This window comes from Anopheles merus, chromosome 3L (genome assembly GCF_017562075.2).
Source record: "Anopheles merus strain MAF chromosome 3L, AmerM5.1, whole genome shotgun sequence".
NCBI lineage: Eukaryota > Metazoa > Arthropoda > Insecta > Diptera > Culicidae > Anopheles > Anopheles merus.
Genome location: NC_054085.1, coordinates 24,626,353 through 24,648,214, shown reverse-complemented (window position 1 = coordinate 24,648,214; position 21,862 = coordinate 24,626,353). Strand labels below are relative to the sequence as shown.

Genomic DNA, 21,862 nt, shown 5'->3' with positions numbered 1-21,862 from the left:
TTTTTGAATAGTGAAAGTTGAACAATGTCAGTTGCAGTAGTGGTGAAAGAGAACCCAACCTTTCGGGCATAGCCTTCCCCGCTAATCTTCCCAGGCCAAGGCTTAGCGGGAGCCAACAGGGCCGGTCGGACATGGGAGGGAAACGATTTTTCATCCCTTCTGCCCACAGGCACTTCTAAGGCCGGAAAGGAGAATGCATTTTTCGGAATTTTTGACCGTTGCGTGTGCATGCGAGTGTGTGTGTTTGTGTGATCAAAGCATCATTAACCCCATCGCTGATGATTGTTGATCGCGGTTGACGTAAAAGACTGAGAGGAAAAGGTGTCGTCATGCCCAGCCCAGCCCGTCCGGAAGCGAACAAAGCGAACGAAGAGACACAAGAAAAAAAAAAAAGCGCAAGTTAATGCTCGTATCGCAGCGCTCCGATGACCGTTACAAAGGAGTGTAAAAGTAAACCTCATCACAATGGTTGTCATGGTGGCGGTGGTGGCTGTATTTCGATACGCAGTCAGCCCTGGACATTAGCCCTGGACGCGGCCGGAACATTAGGAGGAACTATTGTTAGACCGCTACCACCGACACGCATAGGTGTTTGCGTGTGTTTGTGCTAGTAGTAGCCATAGCTGTCAAAATAGTCAGTCACAACCGCTCGCCATGTCATCGCGGAGTTTCGCATGGCAACGCGCAAAAGCATACGCACCCGGCAGGGAGGCACCTTCTACAGTGATTGATTATTTAATTGATGAATAGCTCGCCAAAAGTTGAGCCGACCGATAGGTTTTCTGTACCGCTCTCTTTGCAATGCCTGTGTTGATGGGCTCGGTATGTGTTCACATTTGAGCAGGGGAAAGAAAGGTTTTCTTTCTTTCTTTCTTTTTTGTGTGTGTGTGGATCCCGATTTTCAGTGAAAGGAGCAGTACGTTTGTTGCATGATGATCTCCTGCATGGATATTGAGCTTCGGTCGGGTTGGGTTATTTTGGGGTTGGTATGTTTGGTCTCTCTCTCTCCCTCTCTTGTTGTGTTTTGTTTGCGGTTGTAGTGATATTTTGGCAAAAAGCTACGAGCGATGCAAAACATCAGGGGGGGGGGGGGGGGGATTATGAAAGGGATTACTTACAAAATCAAAACCGTGCAGTGCACCGTGCATGGCGCGGGAACGAATTTGGGAATGCAAACGATTACGTTGGAGGCTAGGGATCGGTTACGTTTGACAGGGTTAAGCGTTTAGAGATTTGTTCGAATTATTGATTCGATCTGATGAACACATATTGATAAAGTAAACATGGGAGGGTTTGAAGTGTTCACTATTTATAGCAAAATGGCAAAACGGCTATGGCTATGGTGTTAAGAAAGACTTTCCTTGCAAGGATATTAATTCGCATGTTGTGTTTTATTTTTCATGAATTTTCCAAAATTTCCCGCAAATATATTTAGATTTGGACTTTATAGACTTGCAGCGTTGATCACTGATTTTTTTTAAATATTGACTCCTCGCAAAATTATTCCCGTTTGCTTCCCGATTGTTTTTGGATACATCTAACGATTTATTTTAAGAAGAGCGTTAAGGTTACTATCCTATTAAAAAAAAATAGTTTCAAATATTTTAATCCGAAAATCATACATTACTATTGTTTATAGATATCACACAACAACACTGATCAACACTGATCATCAACACTGATTGCAAATAAAATAAGCTCTATCGCATGAAGAAATCACTTATAATATCGCCCATCATTAATTGTAGTGCATGCGGATTGCATACTTATAAAACATCGCCTACAAACAAGCTCTTCGCACACTGGGAAAAATATATTGTTCTCTACACAAACATTCAATTCTTTGCACCTAATCTTGTTAGTGTTTTTGTTGGTGAGTTTAGATATTATTGATACGTTACCAATAAATGTGTTTTGGTACTTTTGATGTACTGAAAATTAGGTAAGCATGGCTATATTTTTGAATATTTTATTCTTTTAACATTTCTTGGTGCATGTCATACAATTTGCATACCTTTGGCGTTGATGAAGCGTTACAGCGCGCCTGACACCAATCGAACAAGACATCAGATTCGAACAAACGTATGTTGTTGTTTGAACAGTTTAGAGAGGCTTTGGCTCCAACGGAGTCTTTTTGCTTAAACAAACAAACGTATAGAGCTGTATGGAGCTGTACTTTCATACATCTCGAGCAAAAAAATAAACAAATTTCGTTTTTAATCAAATAATCATCTGGCAAATTCCATACATTTTTCATGTCTGACGTCTTGTTAGATAGCTGTGAGTCAATTCATTACTAGATAATTTTATGCCAAAATTTATAAAACTATTCCTTTAAAAATATATGTTTGGTTATTTGAAGTGAAGTGAAATTGAAAATAAAATACAGTCTTTCCTCGAGTTACACGAATTCGAGTTACGCGAAATTTTATTTTTGACAAATCAGATTTCAAATCAGTACAATTTTCTCCATCAATTGTCAAATGAAAAATAATTTACAATTCTTCCCAAGAAATTACTAAAAAGACATAAATAACCGAATTTTCTATGCGAATCGCATTAAATAATTAATAAATTGCATAAATGAACTAAATTCAATCAAAATCATTATTAATCAAACTTACCTTGGCCGTAAAACATGATATTCGACTTACGCAAAAATCCGAGTTACGTGAATGTCTCCGTAACGCATTATTTGCGTAACTCGGGGAAACACTGTACAATAATTTAATCTATTCGACTTCCGGCATCACATGAGGTGAGAAACTAGATGTCGGTTGTCAAAGCTCATATAAATGAGGCTCTTAAATCCGGTAACCGTTGAATATTTAAATATTTCCCGCCCTTTCATGTCATGCCGATTGCATAGCTTAGGCGTATATGAAACGTTACTTTATGGATGCAGCATCAATTTCGTTTTCATGCTCGATTTTAGTATCGCACAATTGATAAAGCGTCCGGAAATTCATTTTTTTGTGATGATTTTTATAAAGCAAAAAAAAGGACTGCTAGACTATTACAATCGCTAATTTTCCCCTTGTTAGCTAAAGAAATTTTGCCTTGATTGTGGATGACAAGATATATGAGACAAAAATGGAAGTGATCACAAATGTTACACTTGAAAAGTATGCACTTTTAATTCAATAAAGCGTAAAGGAAGATTTGCGTTGATCGTACTTATTAAACAGAAGAATATGCGATATAAAATCATGGAGACTAACGCATTACAATGACTTGCTAAATACGCAGAACATTATCGATCATTTCCGCCAATCTTCACTACAGGAACTGATTTGAGTATAAAAAATTCAATCTCTAAAAAAAATCAAAAACGCAAATCCTTTACCCCATCAACACTGTGCTGTGCTAACGACAGTAAATGAGGAAATTGTCAGCTCGTTTTGATACCGACACCGACAGTACACTTGGAAGGGGCGGGCAATTGGGGCAAGGTACGATTAATTACTGGACGGACATTTTTCGGGCCATCGACCAGATTTCCATGCGTCAACGAGTGGTTGGTTGAAAGTTTGCTACTGTTGTTGTGTTTTTGTTGTGGTTAGAACGATGCTAATTATCGGCAGGTCAGTAAACGAGAAGGTATATTTGATCGGACTAGATCTTGCACACGGGTCAGTAGTGTTCTAGTGCGCAAACGGTGGTGACTGATCGTAGGACGATTTTTACATTGCAACATCAGCGTGTTCTAATGTGATAGCGTCGCTCGATCGCAGAAAGCAAAAGCCAGAAAGCACGGAGTGAAGTGGCAAATAAAAAGGGTTTGGAAAAGGTATTTTGGAAATATTATATTTTAATTAAAGTTATGAACAGTGTTAGAATTGTTTAAAGCAGCATACTAAACACACAAAAATCGCTTAGATTGTAAAGAATGGTTGTGAATTTTGCATCGTGCCGCTGCTAAAATGGTGCAAAATAAAGTGATTTTAAGTGAATGTTTGCCAAAAAATGTAACCTGTTTCCAATTCCAAAGTAAGAAGTGACAGCAAATACAGGAAATAGTTTCAGGTGATCTGGTTGATCAAGTTTCACAAAGAAGTTGTGAAAGGGTGTTTTGAACGTAATGCAAAACATTTTTGGCGTATGTAACGACAAAGAAATCAAAGAAGGCGAATATTTAATCCTCTAGCAATGCTAGTTGGACCGGGCTGTGACCTTGATCTTGGATTCCAATAGGATAAAGAAGCAAAGGTTGCTTGAGGTTTGGAGGAATCATGTTGTGATTCGCTAAGCATTTGTACAGGGTTTTATTTAGGTGACAGCTTTTGTAATTAAAATTATTTTCTTTGCGGCCGAGCAACAGTTTCATTGAAAAATTAATTAATTTTATTCACTCAGGGTTGTGCAACAATGCTTAATTGATCAATAGTTTATTTTATATTTTATTTTGAACAAAATTACTGCTGCAGTTATCGTAAAAATAGCCAAGATATAAAAAAACAGTTTTAAATTAAAATTAATGTTAAGATTGTTGTTCAAGACCTCATTAATGCATGTGGCATGTAGGTTTGCAGATCTGTTCTTTGTATTCAAATGACTTCTTCCTTACATGATTCACCGTTCCCCCAACCTTCACCTTAGGCACCAGTTCAACTGTGCTGCGCATCATAAAAACAAACAAAGCATTTGCCCCGGAAGGTCACACCAGAAATACATTGTCAAATGAGTCGCAAGCTTGACATTTTGCATGATTTTATGCGTACAGAGCAAAGTGACACACTCAGTGACCGCCTTACCATGGTTAGAGGTCAATCTCGCTAGAGAAATACGGATCAAGTAGTAGATCTTGAAAGAAACCCGAAAGTGCACCGGTTTATTGAAATCGGTTCCACCGAAACCGTACACCGATCGGGTTTTTATTTGATTTTGTTGTTTCTTGTTCCTTTTTTGCATACACAAAGGTTAGGTTGATTGTTTTTCCTTCTCTACAGGCTTGCTAAGCGTGTGAGTGTGTGTTTGTGTGAACATTGAGTGGTGAAAAATGCAACAAACAGCTCGTCACGACCCATTGCCTCACGCGCGGCACACGCGAGCTGCAAAGCCAAACTGCCTTGTGCGAAAAAAAGGGAAGCTGTGGTGGGTAGAAGAGATCGATCTGGAGCTTACGATTGCTGGCCGGCTCAAGAGTGATCAGTAGCACTGGAAGCTTGATGCAGATCACTACCCACAATAGTGCGAATAGTTTCGGCGTTCGGTGTTTGTTTATTTTTGGGAACGGAGGCGGAACCCTTTAATGGGGTGAAGTGTTAACTTATTAGCCAGAATGCATTACTGGTTTTGCGGTTACAAATAGTTTGAATGTGCGTGTGTTTGAAGCCAGATTGAAAGCATAAGAGCGAATCTTATACACAGTTTAGTGAGATGTTTCATGTGAGGTGTGTTACAAAAGAAAAATGAAAATGTTACTAAAAATTCTAATCGTTAGCAACAAGCTCGTGGTGAAGTGTGGTGTAATAGCGTTCAAGGTCGTGTTTAAGCCACCGGATCAAACGGTTGACATTGGTGCTGGTGCATGCTTTCGAGCAATTTTCCAATTCGAAAGATTTAAGCAAAATGCATACCCGTCCGCTGCACATTGCAGCCATTCAGGGGGAAAGAAAACAAATCAATCGTATTAAACACGCTCAGCGCCGCAGCCCTGCCTAATGAGAGCAGGGTCTCGCGTTTCATTAGCGTTCAACTTGAAATGTGGTGGGTAAAAGTGTGAGGGAGAGAGTTTTTTTTTGTGAAAACGAAATCGAAAACAGAGTGTTCCAGACTAAAGTGCTGTCGAAAATGAAATGATTAGATTGATTTAGGATGAAATGCAATCACTCCGGCAGCAATCCTAACGAAATGATGAAACGCTCAAAAAGGGCTTGGGCGGTGATCTGATGAAAACGCTGTTTAAAGTGTTAGTGAATCGTGCGTAGTAGTGATACAAGATGCGCTAGAGCTCACCTCGTTTGCTGATTTCAAAATTGCCTACATTCAAGGGCTTTCACACGGAATTCCGCGTTTCCTATTCTCTACCTCTCTCTCGAACGTTTCGAAGGTTGACGTTTAATAATCGAACGGCCTTCGCATCGAAGCCCATCACCTTAGCTGCAGCCTAATAAAATTAAATAATAAAACTGAATGACGGTGCCCGTTTTTGTTAAGGTCTCTTAATTTTGAAGCTAACAATGGGACCTGGAACAATTGCTTCTTTATGTAAATCCCTCTCATCTTCCACCATTGTAGCCACCAATATGTGTTATCCTTGTTCACACTCAAATCCTATTAGAGATACTAATCGGTACGTCACTGTAAAGCTTTTAAGCTCTGGCTCTGCAAGGAAAGGGTGTCCTTCAGCGCAAGGTATGCAAATGTTTTTAACCCCGCTTGTTTGGTTTGGTTTCAAATAGATCGACTCCTTTTACGGCGACACGGGTTTGACATTTTTCACGGCGGAAAAAGCGCGAAACAATGTACCCACTTTTGCTTGGCTATTATTTGATAGTTGAGACTATGTGCGTGTAAAGATCGGCGGACAAACAAGCGAACGACACTGTCGTGCAGTCGTCACATTTCACTCACTCATTAATAATAGCAATGGCAGAGGAGGGTAGCGAGAGAGATGGTAAGGGTGCCAAGGGTGCGACCGAGTGTCGCTTGGTTGCCAAATATGTGCTCCGCAACACTCGGTCGAACTTTCGAAGGTTCGTCGCTTACGCGTCCCAAGCCGCGTCGGTCGTTGAAGTCTTGCGTTTCGCTTTAAAAAGACGAGGAAAAAAAGCTGAAGGGAGAACAGAAACGGTTCACCAGCGCGGCCGGCATATCGCTTGGCACCGGGGGACATTCTGATTGGCGTGTTGTTCCGGATGTTGAGGATCGGCGTTTGGTAAATATTTGAAGAGCGATGGAACCGGCATTGTCGTTGCTCGTGCGTATTTGTGTGTCTATGTGTGGAGAGTAATTTCGCTTTCGTTGCTGCGAAAGTACGCACGTCGGATGGAATGCGCGTGAGGTGGATGTTTGCATACCATTAATGAAGCTGTTTGAGGATTGCGTCGCAGAAGAAAATGGGAAGAAAAAGAAAAAAATAATAATAACACAAGCGGGAAGGAAATAGATAATTTCACTTAACCTTTGTTGTGGGGCACGTGTGGTTCGGAGCTGTCGCGATATGTTTGCGAAACTCGTGACAGGGTGTAATGCGTGTTTGATGGATGGTTTGAAGACCGTAAACGGATCTCAAGAATGCTCGATTGTGTAATTGTGTAAATACAGTTAAGTAATAAGCGACTGCTTCCGTTCCTAATCTGTGGTTGTAAGTTTCTGTTTGCATGCGTTTGAATCAATGAGCCGTAACGTTGCATGAAACGCATCATTTTTACATTAAACATTAACAAATAAATCTGAAGTTGATGGTGATTAGACTGAAGATCGCGACAGAACATGTTAAGCTATCTGGTATCAATTTATTAAACGCAATACAATTAAATATTCAGTACTAAAACATACTTGTGTTTCTTCTCACCTGACATCTCCATCGTACTTGAACGGATCTCATTTCAATGTCGAAAAACGTGCGTACAATACTTGTTGCAGATGCTCCACTGCTCTTGAGATCTAACGCACCATTGTATGTTAATCGTATCCGACAAGCTTCCCAGCCCGAACCGTTTTGCAGTGTAGCACACTTTAACCTCATTAAAAGGCGTGCCTTTAAATCGGTTGCTCTCCCTCGCCACACGCTCAGTTGCTCAGTGTCAATGTCATGATTTTCTCCCTGCCGGGTCGGTCAAAGCGAGTGAAACCACCAACACAAATACAAGCGCCGAGACGAGAGGATTAATACAGACTTCGAAATGCAATTCACCTGGCGTCTAGCCATTAGCAAATACCAGCAGCGCTGTTTAAATTGCGTAAACAATAAACACCGTGAACGTTTCCCTTCCCCGGGGATTGAAAATGGGCGGGGGGATGGGTTTATGTTGCTCTATCTCTTGCCCATGCAAGACGAGCACGGGCATAAATATTTTGGGTTTTTAGCGCCGGCAATTGTACGTGCAGGGTGCGTGTTCGTTGTGCCGGGCACGTTCTACAGACGTTGCGCCATACGCACAGAAAAGGGTATTTTTGGGGCGAAAAAGAAGGTATCGGAAAGGAGGTCATCCTAGTTGCAGGGATGCGTTGGCGGCACGTTAATGTAAGTAATAAAACTTACGTTTTTGCGCGAAATTTAAATGCTGTTATGTGGATGGTACTCCGTGAATGAGGTTGGATGTGTTGGTTCATTTTGTAATTTGCTTTCTTGCACGACATTCAATAAGCTTATAACAGACCAATGGAGATTCCCTGTCGATTGATCTGTTCGTGTTTCTCTTTTATTTTAATTAGTTTTGATACATCTGGAAGATAAATTAATTTTGGAATTTTAAATTTTTGGAGAATTAATTCTGTGAGACGAGGTTTTGTTTTGTTTAATTTATGTTTATATTGTATTTACGAAGTATCTTGATTACAGTTACATCTCTTTCGTCTCTTGTAAAGGTCAGTAAAGTACAAATTATCGGTTTGTATAATGAGGAATGTAATGAATTTACAATAAACAGTTTGGTTTTGATACATTCCTTAAATTCAAAGTACCATACAGAGCATATCAGGATCATTACAGAAATAATGAATGAATAATATAGGAAGGCTATTAGGAATTGAAGGAGGCTTTGTAAACGATAACGAACATAAGACAGAGATAGCGGAATTTGGGGCAAGTGTGCTACCTTAAGCATTTCATGTTATAACTCACTAAAACGTGTTTGTCAAAAGCCGATTTAAAGCTCATAACCATTTTACATCTTTTTCTTCACTCATAAATGAATTTCGCTTGAAAAAAATGCAAACAAAACTGTTTTTGAAGCGTTTTAAAAAGGGTCCAAAAAGACGTTGTTTTTTGAGCTATGGGGCAAGAGTGCCACTCGTATGGGGCAAGACGGTCACCTGGTTAAAATAAACATATTTCTTAGATAATTGGAAATTGTTACGTTTGTGGCACTAGTGTATGTATTCCTACATGTCTTGAGTCACCAATGAACCCTTTTTCATCACAAACTGTATCGGAATATGGTTTGTTGCTGGTCTGTTTCGCCGGAGTGGAATCCGCTCGTAAAAGTGCACCATACTGCTGCACGCTACAACAATGTTTACATTTTTGACAGCTCGCGCCTATGAAAGATGGTGGCACACTTGGCCCAAATATAGGTGGCTCTTTTGCCCCAAAAGTTGTAACTTTTTTTTTAAATTGGATTTTTCAGTGACAAAAAGAAACCTTTTTTCAACTAACCCCACAAAAATTGTGTTTGTTTGTTGTGTTGTTGTTCGTTTTCTCAGCTTTACGGTGGTGTGAATATTTTCTCGCTTGATTTTTCCCATGATTTTTGAGAGCTTATTTGGTTTGATAAAAAAAAAAAAAACTATAATATTTTGCTCAATTTTGAAACTCAACATAAATCAGTTCAAAACAATGGAAAAAATCGATTAATCTATATGAAATTCGGCACAGTATACTAGTCATTGGAACGCAACTAACTGTATACACAATTGATCATTTTAATAAAGTTTTTAAGGAAAAAATGCTTGGTGGCACACTTGCCCCAAATTCCGTACCGGTCAGAAACCGAAAAAATGAGCAGGAGGTTAATCAGGGCTACGAACAAATATAGAAAGGCTGTATAGGCTGGCATGAACTCCTCGTGCGTCGTTATGCCAAAGAACAAGAAGAATCGTATTGTATTACAAATTTTAAAAGTATATCTATGAAAAATTACTATAAATTTCGAAGCTTCAAAGATCCAAGCTAACATATTTCTTGGGAATGAACATAATATAATAAAAGTATTTTTAGCACATTTTTAAGCATAGCAAACACATGTTTCACTTGAGATTGGTTTGTATTTGTATCTTTAAACCAATGAATGAGAATCGACTGGACTGAAAACCAGCCCTTCCCCATGGTATTGCTGAGTTTCACTTTCGTTAAGTTCCGTTCTCTAGCCTTCACCTGTTGGTAGCATTTGCACCGAACATAAATTAAACAGCGAGCTGCGAGAAAAAGCAAGAAAAACAACCATCCGATCTACACCACTTAATCCTGTGCAGGAATGTGGCATGTTTTTTTTTTCATTCGAAAGCTACATTTCGTTGCAGCTCTCAATTGGAATGCAATCTGAGGCGTTTAATTACTGCTCGTGACGAAGTGACCCAATCGTAGACGAATGATTAATGCGAGAACCTATACGAATGCTATTTAACGCAGTAAATAGAAGGGAAGTGTTGATGTTGTTGACTTCTGCTTAAATGCATGAAACGGAACCATTGGGCAAATGAGCGTGACCCGTTGAGTGTCAAATTCGCTGGTCAAAAGACAAATTAATTTCGACTTAGGAGTTGTGCCAGAGTGTGTGTCTGCTGTGCAGAAGAAAAGATACAAAGACACACGATAGAAAGTGGTACGCAAGCATGCTGCATTGGGTCACACACATTAGCTGGCGCAAAAAGGGGGGGTGTTGCAATGGAGCTGCTGCTGCTGCTGCTGCTCACTTCAATTAGTGTTTGCACACTGTCTCCGTCACTGACCCTGGTCCGGATCGAGATCGATTGATCGCAGGGTGGGTCCACGCGAAAACTCGTCGAACAGGTCGCGCCAACACGATGTCGATTTGCGATGCAAAGGTTTGAAATTTTGCACCACTAACTCTTTACCCGCCCGGCTGATTCTGAATCTCCCCGGGAGCGTTGCGTGTGTCGGAGCGGCGAAGGAAGGAACCCAGAGCAAAAGTCGTACCGAAGGGCACCGCGTGTGATGGTTAGGCGTCGATCGTGATGTAAAAATATCCGCAAAACCTTCTCATGCAGCAACGACAACGGCCACATGTTGCCAGCAGGTAATGGTGGAGAGAAGGTTGTGTTAGAAGCGAACGCGGCCTGCCCCGACGCTATCTTCAATGGGTCAAGGTGGTCCGATTGGGTGGTGGTTGCGGTTTTTCTCACCGGTGTTTCGCGCCGGCTGTAAAGCTCGAACGGTTACAGAGATGAAATAGATGCAGCGGATCGGGAAGAGCCACTGGAGCGTATTCATTTGCATGTGCGCGCTGTGGCAATAGGCGAAGCAACGTGCACGGCGATAAAGCACTGGTTGCCGAGCGGTATCGAGCTGTAATTGAATACCCAAACCCTTTTGCCGTGTCTTGGATTAGAAGATTGCTTTTTTTTGGGAAAGAGCAATTGCGGTTGCTTTATGACACGCGTCCGAGAAGCGACAGCGAGAGACAGACATTAAACTACATTGTTGTGAAGTCAATCACGTCGGTCGGTACGTTCGGATGGTTCAAGGCTGCCACTCTAGATTTGATGTAGTTGGTTGAACCGGCGGTCAATGCACGGCGCAGCATCTAAATGACTCAGCAACGGTAGTTAATGGCGCTGTAGCTCATTGGTATCCGTTTTTCTGCCACTTTTTTTTGGTCAACTGATAAATATAATTGCTCTTCCTCGTACATCACGCTTAGTAGCATCATAATTAGAATGTTTACGTACAAGACGTATGCTGCATCTGAAATTTGTTTTTATTAAAGTGAACCACCATAGAGGCCATTAAGTACCATTTGAAGGACGATTGACTGACAAGCATTATAACATATAAATTGGTAATTATTTGAATCATATACATTACATTTCATATGAGTTGAAATATATAAATTACAACGAAAAATAAAAGAAGTTTACTTTGTGCATTGTCGTGCCTCAAGCCCTTATGAAAACATTCTGAAGGTGAATTCATAAAGAGCTCCGAAACATTGAATCAAATTCAGGAGATTTTAATGACTAGATGATAGAGATAAAATTACTCAAAAAATGTTTTACGGGTTGATTCCCCTTTTTTTTAGGGTTGTTGATTTATTCACGGAAGAAGAAGTGCATGCAGGCAAGTTTTTAAGACCTACCTCGATTGTTATCAATTTCTCCTCAGTTTTTGCGACAAAATTATTAGAGTAGAGCTTTGCAGTATGTTTCCCCGCGCAATTTTGATGTGACGCTTCTGGGGGATGTTGGGCCGGATTGCGGACTTAAGTTTCATACCGAAATTCCGTCAACATTTGCATTGCTTTCCACTGAGAAGTCAGTGGTCGCGATTTATAGTTCCTGATATTTTGCCCAGGTACTATTTCACTGTTTGGTCGGTTGCATCGACCTCCCAGGCAAGGAGAACGCAGCAATGTAGAGAATATTCCCTCGATCTTCATTTTCAGCATCATTTAGAGCTTCTTGTCACTTAGGATCGTCGGGCAATTGGATCTTGGCTCTTTTCGATGCTCTGAATGTTGTCTGATAGGGCCAAGAGTACCGCACGGAATCCATTAAGACGATACGAGATGTCGTTCTTTAATCGCATATGCTTCTAAACGAAGTTGCTACCCATTTCCATCACAGCCATCACGGTTATAGTTCGACTGATAGAGGTGTCAAATTTTGTCTGCTGACTGATGAGATACTATTATTAACTGATGTCTATTCTTATAACTGTTTAACCTCATATTCGATAACATTTAACTTACAACAGTAAAATTCTACGTAATTATAAATATTTTGAGTATTACATCTCGAAAAATAGTTCTTGGGAAATTGTGGCGAGCTTTTAAATGTTTTTTATCGTTTGATGTGTGTTATTTTGTGTAGACTTTAGAAGCAAATATAATTGTTTAGTAATATGCATACACGTTTATTAATGCTAACAATCGTTTTTATTAGTGTGTTTGTGAATAATGTCGTATCTTGATTTAAGCTTTTGTGTAACGGTCGCTTTTAATAATGGGGGCCTTCACGATTCTAGTTAGTTTTTTGTATGGAGTTTGACAGTTGGAGGCTGAAATCATGTAAACACTTCATACAAACCACACATAAAACTAGCCTGCAATTTTCAGTCTAGATTATTCTAGCCACAAAGCTATAATTAGATTCGAATAGCTGCTCGAAAACACGGTGTTGTTTACAATTATCCCAAAGTGCATTAAAGAGATCAGGTGGTGGAATCTAGAATCAAAGTGTAAGTAGTCCAGGTTGTCTCATAGCATGTTTTTTATAGCCAAATTTGAATATCACTTTTTGGCAGGATGGGTGAAAACTTTTGCACAAGCAGCCTTTCTGGTAGCTTGAGCAATACACAAAATATTCTTAAAATCTTCATTCAGAAGCAGAAGCGATAAAAATCAGCCTTCTAAATTCATACACCTTGGGATAAGCCCACCTGTATATTATACTCACATAGATAGCTGTTCAAGAACTCCTATACAATGCAAACAGCTGATAGCCTGAAATTTCAGCCTACCAATTGAAAACGGAAAGGGCCCCAATATTTGTGTCTTTTGAATTGACAATTCAAGTGAAAATGAGTATTTTGGCTCGAACATTGAAGTGCACCAAATAGGCCCAAATCAAACATTTATGACACTTTCATGACTAAAGCATATAAAAAATTAGGTTGAAAATGCTTCCAGCCATTTTTATTTTACTTCGTTGCATATTTCGTATTGAAAACATGAAAATTTAATTTTAATGATAAACCTCTGATCTAAGTTCACCTTTTATTAATTATCTTTCATAATTGCTGCTTGTTTGACTCTAATGCCAATAATTAGAGATAGTTTCTACCTGTGCATGGGCCCCTAATGTGTAGTTTACATGTTGTGTGTGTGTGTGTTTTTTCAAAAATAAAAACCAGCTTGATCGACCCCCCAGCAGGCTGAAACTTCATTAACGTACGATCATTAACGATCTTTTTAACACCCCGTTGAGTCGATTGTTCAGCAGCAGGTAGCTCGGTTCGGTTTTATTGCTTGATCAAATGAGATCGTAAATTAAAATGATAATTTCCCGCCAAAAAAGTCTCCAAATCCTGTTTTGTGACAGTTTTTGGACCTTTTTGTTTTTGTTTTTGATTATGGTTAGCTTTCCCGATCACCCCGATCGCTCTGTTCGCTTACCTTGAACTTGAACTTGTTCGGAAAGTAGGTTGCGAACGCAAGCAAAACGCAAACAAAACGGTTCCACAATTTCTCAACAACCACCACCCTCGAGCTGAACAGCGGTGGGCGCTGGGTGGTAAGGAAAATTAGCACTTAATAGCTTTCCCTCACCGTACTGTTACCGACAACAATGCAAAGCAACCCTTTTTCTGTGCCGCTAACAAGCACGCAGCGGAAGTATATTGCGTTTGCTGTCGGCTGCAAGACATTTGTGAATGGAAACCATTAGCTTAGCCGAGAAAGCCTTTCCTTTGCAGGTTCAGTAAGTAGGTTTGGTTGACGAAGAGAAGAGAAAAATGGGAAACCATTTGAAACAAACCAACTCTCTCGTAGACCGGTTTTTCATAGCACACTTACTTGCGGTTGCACCAGCGGTTACGATTACGAGAGCGGAATTATCGATTCGAGATTGTGCGCCGTGCGCCGGTCACGATCATGCCTGGGCCTTTCGATACCTTTCCTTCCCTTTCCAAAACACGCTATTCATTTCATTTGTGTACGGTACAGTGCGTCCGACGGTGGCGGCTGGCTGGGAGGTAAGCTGCGATATATTTATTGCACACATGATTCGGATGAAGTAATTGCTATCTTTAGCACCTAATTCGGTCAACGTATCAAGGTCGGGAGTTTTTTTTTGTCTCCGTGTATACTGCTTTATGTACGGGGAATGCACAAATGGTGTGTTACAAAATTATTGTTTGCATAACGATAATCGGACCATCGGTCCGGGGAACAACGGTGGCAAAGCCGTACCAGCATGCATTATGATTATTGAATTACCTTTTTTCTCTGTTTCGCATTCGCCCCGGTGGAGAGTTTCTGTTTACATTTATGTTTGTGTTAGTTTAAAATTAATTGTATGGAATTGTTCATAAGTAGCTTTGCAGTATTAATTAGGAAGTTTTGGAAATTTGTAACATAACTTTGGGATCTTTACCGTTTCATGTTACATGTAAATTAAAAGGGATAATAACGCGAATCGTAAAAAAAATCGTGAATAAAAACCAATAGAGATTTTGAAATTTAGCAGCACAAATACTTCTTGAAATAAAGCAAAAATGATAGGCTAATAATATATTTCAAAACATTTGCGAAAAAGTTAAACTAATCTGGACCTTGCGATTTACACCACTCTCGCACTCGGGTGAATCAACGTCGGAGAAACCAGCAAGAGAATGGCCTGCATATGACGCAGAAGCTCGTTTAGTCACTTTTACAAATGACTAAGTGTGACAATATTCGGCTTTTCTCTCCGTGGCCAAGATCCGGCTCTGGCATCTTTCCTTTCTCAGCAAAAGCTTCCAGCACAGATTCAGTCCACAGTGTGCTCAGGAACTCTGCTCGAATCTACACAATTTATGAGGTTTAGTTCAGTACAAACTTCTTCATCATCCTTAGCTATCGGGGTACAGTGACACGAGATGATTCTGCGATGTTCGTTGGCGTGCCTGCTAGTGCTTTACCTCCTACCGGCGACGTATGGTGGCCGGACGACGATCCGGCAAACGCGTCACGTTGACGTTACCGACCAGCGGACACTGCTGGACAGTGCCGGGATGCGGCCGATGTTTCACTTTCTGCGCACGTGGATGTTCAACATCGTGGGACGGACGGGACAGCGCACGAGCGGGTCCTTTCTGCAGCGGCGCATTCCGCCCGAGGTGCCATTTCCGTGCAACGTCACGCTGGGCCGTAGTGCCAAGGTGCCGACGAGTGTACATAAGCTAAGGCCAGGTAAATATAGTTCGTTGGATGATAAAAAAAAAAGACACAGGATATAATTATTGATATTGAAATAAAGCTATATTTACCTCACGATATTTAGTAACTTTAAACAACATTTTAAACAGTCTTATTGCTAAAAAAAACCCAATATTCTTTCTCGCAGGAGACATCAACGTCATTGCAGCCATGGGCGACTCGCTGACCGCTGCCACCGGTGCAGCCGCGTCCGGCTTCATCGATCTGTACCAGGAAAACCGTGGCCTTGCGTGGAGCATCGGTGGCCAGTGGGACTGGCGCAACGTCACTACCCTGCCGAACATACTGAAGGTGTTTAACCCGAAGGTAAGCCAGAAAAGAAAAACCGGGTCAAAAAGGTTTGCTCGAGTGCTGCTTTTGAGCTTGTGTCGGAAAGCTTTTAAGATCCTCTGACGCTGACGCTGGCTGTCTTATTAAGTTTCGATTGCGCCGCCTATTTTGAACCAAGTACGGTGTGCATGGGGACGAGCGGATGAGCCAGCCGAGGACCTAAGCGGATTGCACTACGGTGATGCAAATTTAGGAAAGCAAGTGAAGCGCAATTGCACCTGAAGATGTTGTAAAGCGGCTGAGTACTTATGGGAGGACTTGGTGTTGAATGATGAGCAAATTGAGCTATCTTGAGAAATGGTTTAGTGTGTTTGAAAAATTGACCTTGTTTTCCATACAAAACTATACAGTTTTCTACGTTGTCTTAAGACAGCTCAAGGAAAGCTTCTGATGGTTGTATAGAGATGAACAGATGACCAGTATACAAATACGAAATACCATCTTGCATCATCACATTGTACCGGCAAAAAAAACCTTTACTTGAATTGAAGGGAAATTAGTCTCTTATTGCCGTCCCAAAAGCCGGCCTCGCCTTCCTGTGGGAACGTTACTAAAACTTACGTGACGGCCATTATTGGCATAACTTTCTGGCTGTGACCCTTCATTGTGCGTCGCAATTGCTTACTTCCTCCAACAAGAAGCAGCGTAATTGAATTAAAGGTTGTTAATTGAGCACGATTAGGTGTTAGTCCAACCCTTTAGCTAATCGCAGACCCGGGTCACACGCATCTAGGTAACGCTTCCCGGGCAAACGCCCGGCACGATGCGTAACTGTGGCGCGCTTTTCATCTTGCTAGCCGGTTAGCATGGCTCTAGCGACCTCCGGTCAATGGTCTTGCCCGCTGAACCCATGATTGAACTGAACTTTGCCATTTTTTAACGGCAGCTCTCGAGCGCCAGCGGTTCGATGTAAACAACAGCACACGCCGGGGCGCAATTGGGAGGCTTTCTTTCGGTCGGCTGCTGGCTAGTACCGTTATGCGTCAAACAATTGCGCGCTTATTATGTTTGTAAGGGCCTTGCGCACGAAGGCTGATGTGATGTAACGCTGCTGCTCATCCTAATGACACAGTGACCGGGAAAAAGAGCCGCATGCGTTCCTGGATAGGTGGTGCTCTGGTTGATCCTATGACGCAAACGCAAAGATGAAAACGAACGGCTTTGAAGACAAAGGTGACCGTTGCATATGCAGTTTAGGTAATGGTTTTGTATTTTACTGGAAGAAGAATATATAGAAACGATAAAAAATTAAAAAAAAAACGAGCTAACATATGTAAAAACTAACGAGATTTGAATTATAATTCTTATTATCTCACTCTATCTTTGTAGGTTCAAGGCTCCTTCTGAAGATGAAATAATGTTATTAATATAATAAAATATGTTTATAGCACCAATCAATGTATTTGATAGAAAGAGAGCAATTCAAATGTACTGTATGGCTTCGAAATACAGAAACTTAAGGCATTTTTTGCATTTAATGTTGTCATACTAATTAAATTTAATCGATTCAACCTCTGTTAAACTCACTTTACTAAAAGAAACCTTCTAAATTTGAGAAAAAAAAGAATTGATTCAAAGTCTGAAAAGCCTCAAAATTTCCTCTACAATTTTCACATTCACATACACAGTACATTTTGGTATTAGTTGTTAACGTTTTTTAAGGTCCCAACATTCAATTCTGAGTTCCGGAGTCCTTTAGACTAGGCGTCGGAGACTAGAGTGTCAGAGTCCTCTTAAACTTCTGTTGGTCTAGGCCAGTGGTCTTCAAACTACGGCCCGCGGGCCAAATGCGGCCCTCAAGAGCTTTGCTCACGATGTCTTTGCCAGAGTTAATATAAGTGTTACGTTCTCATGCCTTTTTCAAATAAAATTGTATTTTTACTTTTCTTAGACAAAAATCAAGCTTTAGTAACACGAAACTGTACAAGTATCGTTAGCATTTTGTTATAAAAACGAGATTTAAACGTTCACTCATCAGTTAAAGGTAGCGTCAAATGGCCCTAAACATAGTTATTTTTGATGCAATGCGGCCCGCGAACTGAAAAGTTTGGAGACCCCTGGTCTAGGAGGACGCCGACATCCAGAATCAAGTGTCTAGAGCTTAAAACCAGTTAGAAACTAAAAAGGTGTAGTGCGAGTGTGAATTTGAGAATTATAAACAAAATTTTGAGGCTGTCCAGAATTCGAATCAAAACATTCGTAGTTTGAACCAGGAGCGTAAAACTGTCCGTAATATCCTTCCAAATATCGTAGCAATTTTATGATATTTTGCAATATTTCGAGTAAAATTGTTGGAAACCTTAAAGTGTAATAATGGTTCTTTTATCAATGCGGATTGCGGATTGCGATGCGACAACAACAGGGATGACATTGTCTTCAGCATGATAAACTGAAACTGTACAAGAAAGCGTATTTTGAACCAATCTAAAGGTGTTTATTAGCACGATATATCTGTAGTCGGATAGTATTCATTGGTTCATACATTTTCTTATTCTCATCAGTGTTCGAACCGTAACTTTGTGCAACCTGTTATTGGTAATAATTTTGTTTTCCAAGCCGATTATTACCTCTAAGAAAACTGAAGTTCAAAATAAGACCACAGAGCACAGAGAAATAACTGGTTAAACATAGAATTATCATATTTGCAATCGATCATCATCTGAAACATTTTCGCACTCAGTACTGCTTGTCTGGAAGCATCTGTTTCACTAATACCGTTGCTTTTCATACCGTCCGCTCCTACCTACAGCTCGTCGGCTACTCGCTCGGCGATGCGTACCCGTTTCATCGGGACTCCCAGTTCAACATGGCCGAGATTGGGGCCGTTTCGTACGACATCCCGTACATGGCGCGTGCGATGGTGCAGCGCATACGGCGGGACCCGCGCGTCGACTGGAAGCGCGACTGGAAGCTGGTCACGATAGCGATCGGTGGCAACGACATCTGCTCGTTCGTGTGCACGATGCGCTTCCCGGAGGAGCTGCCGGCAAAGCACCGGTTGCGGCTCCAGCGCACGCTGCGCTACCTGCGCGACAGCATGCCGCGCACGTTCGTCAACCTGGTGTCGGTGCCGAGCGTGGCGAAGGTGGTGATGCTGCAGCGCAAACCGTTCGCCTGCGAGTCACTGCACCACGGCGAGTGCTCCTGCTGGATCGGCAAGCTGTACAATCAGAGCGAAGCGTCGCGGGACCGCTGGGCAAGGATACAGGACGAGTACATCCGGGTGGAGAAGGAGGTGGCCGAGTCACGGGAGTTCCGGGGGCTGGACGAGTTCGCGGTCGTCTATCAACCATGGTCGCTGAACGTGACGGTAAGAGGAGCTTGGGAAGGGGCTTTCTTTTGCTCGGCTAACGTATTCTTTTTTTATTATTTTCTTCAGATGAAAATGAATGGCAAGGACATTGATTACTCGCTTCTCTCGTATGATTGTTTTCATATGAGCCAGAAAGGAAACGCGTAAGTATTGAGAGATTTTTTTCTTAGATTGCGTCGTGTTATTTCTTTCATTTTTGCTTAATTTTAGCTGTCTTGGTTTGTTTATTGAGTGATTCAGTTATACGTTGTCACTTTTTTTTTATTAGTAATTGATGTCTTAAGACCGGAGGACACTGTCCGTACTCGCTAGTGTAATTTCGATTTTGATTTAGCGCATCTGACGGCGGCTGGTCGAAGTTTTTTTTGGTCATCAAGAGAATGGTCATGCTGAATCTTCAAATTAAGTAGTTTTTCTATAGTTTTTTGTCCATAAAATGGATGTAATGCGCGCAGGACATGTGCATCTACCTTTTACAAAACTTTTCCCGTCCGAATTAAGTACAAAACATGGAAAAATAACATATTATCTGAAGCGGCTCCAAATTGTTTGACATAATGCTTCGGTCAGCCGCCGCCAGATGCGCTAGTGAAAATCGAAATTACACTAGGGAGTACAGACAGTTTCCTCCGGCCTTTAATGCAATTTAAAGGCCGGAGGACATTGTCTGTACTCGAAAGCGTAATTTAGATTTTTACTAGCGCATCTGGCGGCGACTGGTGGAAGCTTTTTTGGGTCATTGATCTCAAAATGAAGTAGTTTTTCCATCGTTTTCCATTACAAAAATGGATGCAATGCGTGCAAAACATGTGTATCTACGTTTCACAAAACTTTTCTCCTCCGATTTAAGTAAAAAACATGGAAAATTAACGTATTTTCTGAAGCGGCTCCAAATTGTTCTGCAAAATGCTTCGGTCAGCCGCCGCCAGATGCGCTAGTGTGAATCGAAATTACACTACGGAGTACGATCAATGTAGCCCGGTCTTAGCATTATTTTCTCTTTACTTCTCATTTATTTGGCTAGTTTTATACAGTTACCCACAACATTTTTAAATTCATCTTTTTGTATGCTATGTTTTTTACATATCTGGTTCATTTAAAATTTAGTTTTTCATTTTAAATTTGGAAATTATGAGGATTTTGTTTGTTTGTTTGTCGGATGTAATTATGTATCTTTATTAACTTTTACATGTTTTTCGATGTAACAAACACTTCGGTTTATATACATTGTATTAGCACTTCTGTCGCAGCCCTTTTTCTGTATATCATCTGTAATCAGACTATTGGTTTTCATCTGCTTTCACCCAGCTTCGCCGGTACCGCGCTGTGGAACAACATGCTCGAGCCCGTGGGGAAGAAAACTCCCAACTGGCGGCCCCTCTTGAAAAACTTCAAATGCCCCACCAAAGAGTCGCCTTACCTAATCACGTACGATAACAGTGGCCACAGCTAGCGGCCACTAGGGCGAAGCGGGATTCTACGCTAGGAGGGCGCTGCAGAACCTAGCAAGGCGGATGTGAATATGTGTATTCTGTGTGTGCCAGCGAGTCAAATCGAAACGTTGTGATGCTTAATTTATTTTCCCTTTTACGTGTAAAGCCCAAACCAATCCTTGTGCGTACCGGAGGCAGCGTGCGTTTGTAGTGTTTAGAGTGTCGGTGTTAGTAGCGAATGGGCTTAAAGTTCTTCTCTTGCCAGAGGATAGAACCAGTGCGATCTCTTCAGCAATCGATTTCAGTGCAGTTTAGTAGCGAATTATTAATAATTGTAGGATCAGGTTCCATGAAGCGATCTGCAGTTGCAAGAAGCACAGCAAATAAATGGTGCAATAAAATCGAAACCATGTCAGTAGTACACGGTGTAAGAAAACAAATAAAAACCAAAATAAAAGGAAAACAAATTGTTCAATCAAACGGATTCACACCAAGTACCCATCTGCGTGGCGATAATTGTGATAAGTGTGATATGGTGGCGTTGCTGCCTGCTTGCGTTGGCATATCAAGATCTGTTGCATAATGAAGCTGAGCCGCGGGTGACGCACGGGGTATGATTATGATGCACTCTCACCGCGCGTGAGCATGAGCAGTGGGGAGGACGCATCGTTCGGTGAAGGATGCATTTCATGGAGATTTGAGAAAAAAACATACCGAAAGAAAGACAAAAATGAACTCCTCTTCACTCAATTACTTTGCAGCGTCGGCTTTTTCGAGGTTGTGTTGAGTGGATTGTGTTTCGTTTGCATTTGAGGGTTTCTGGTGAGGGGTTTTGGGTTACCATCTTTCTTGCGGTGGTATACACACACACACACTGTGAGCCGGGTTCGTTGAGGTTCATTGGCGAATTGGCGGATTCTGTCGGTTGAGCAAGCGCGTTCGGAGTGTTGAACGGAGTGTTG

The 21,862-nt window shown here is 41.3% G+C and overlaps 1 protein-coding gene across 2 annotated transcripts; it reads left to right on the top strand.

The window, feature by feature from the left end:
* The first annotated feature begins 3,656 nt into the window (after positions 1–3,656).
* On the top strand, positions 3,657–21,371 carry LOC121600494 (phospholipase B1, membrane-associated-like). 2 transcript variants are annotated; one of them, XM_041929139.1, is made up of 6 exons: positions 3,657–3,790; positions 15,462–15,797; positions 15,952–16,130; positions 18,904–19,464; positions 19,534–19,610; positions 20,776–21,371. In XM_041929139.1, the coding sequence occupies exons 2-6, from the start codon at positions 15,485–15,487 to the stop codon at positions 20,918–20,920; spliced, it is 1,275 nt and encodes a 424-aa protein (XP_041785073.1). In that variant the 5' UTR covers positions 3,657–3,790; positions 15,462–15,484; the 3' UTR covers positions 20,921–21,371. The 2 variants fall into 2 exon arrangements, with proteins under 2 accessions (XP_041785073.1, XP_041785074.1); XM_041929140.1 differs by lacking the exon at positions 3,657–3,790 and adding an exon at positions 5,155–5,393.
* The last annotated feature ends 491 nt before the right edge of the window (positions 21,372–21,862 follow it).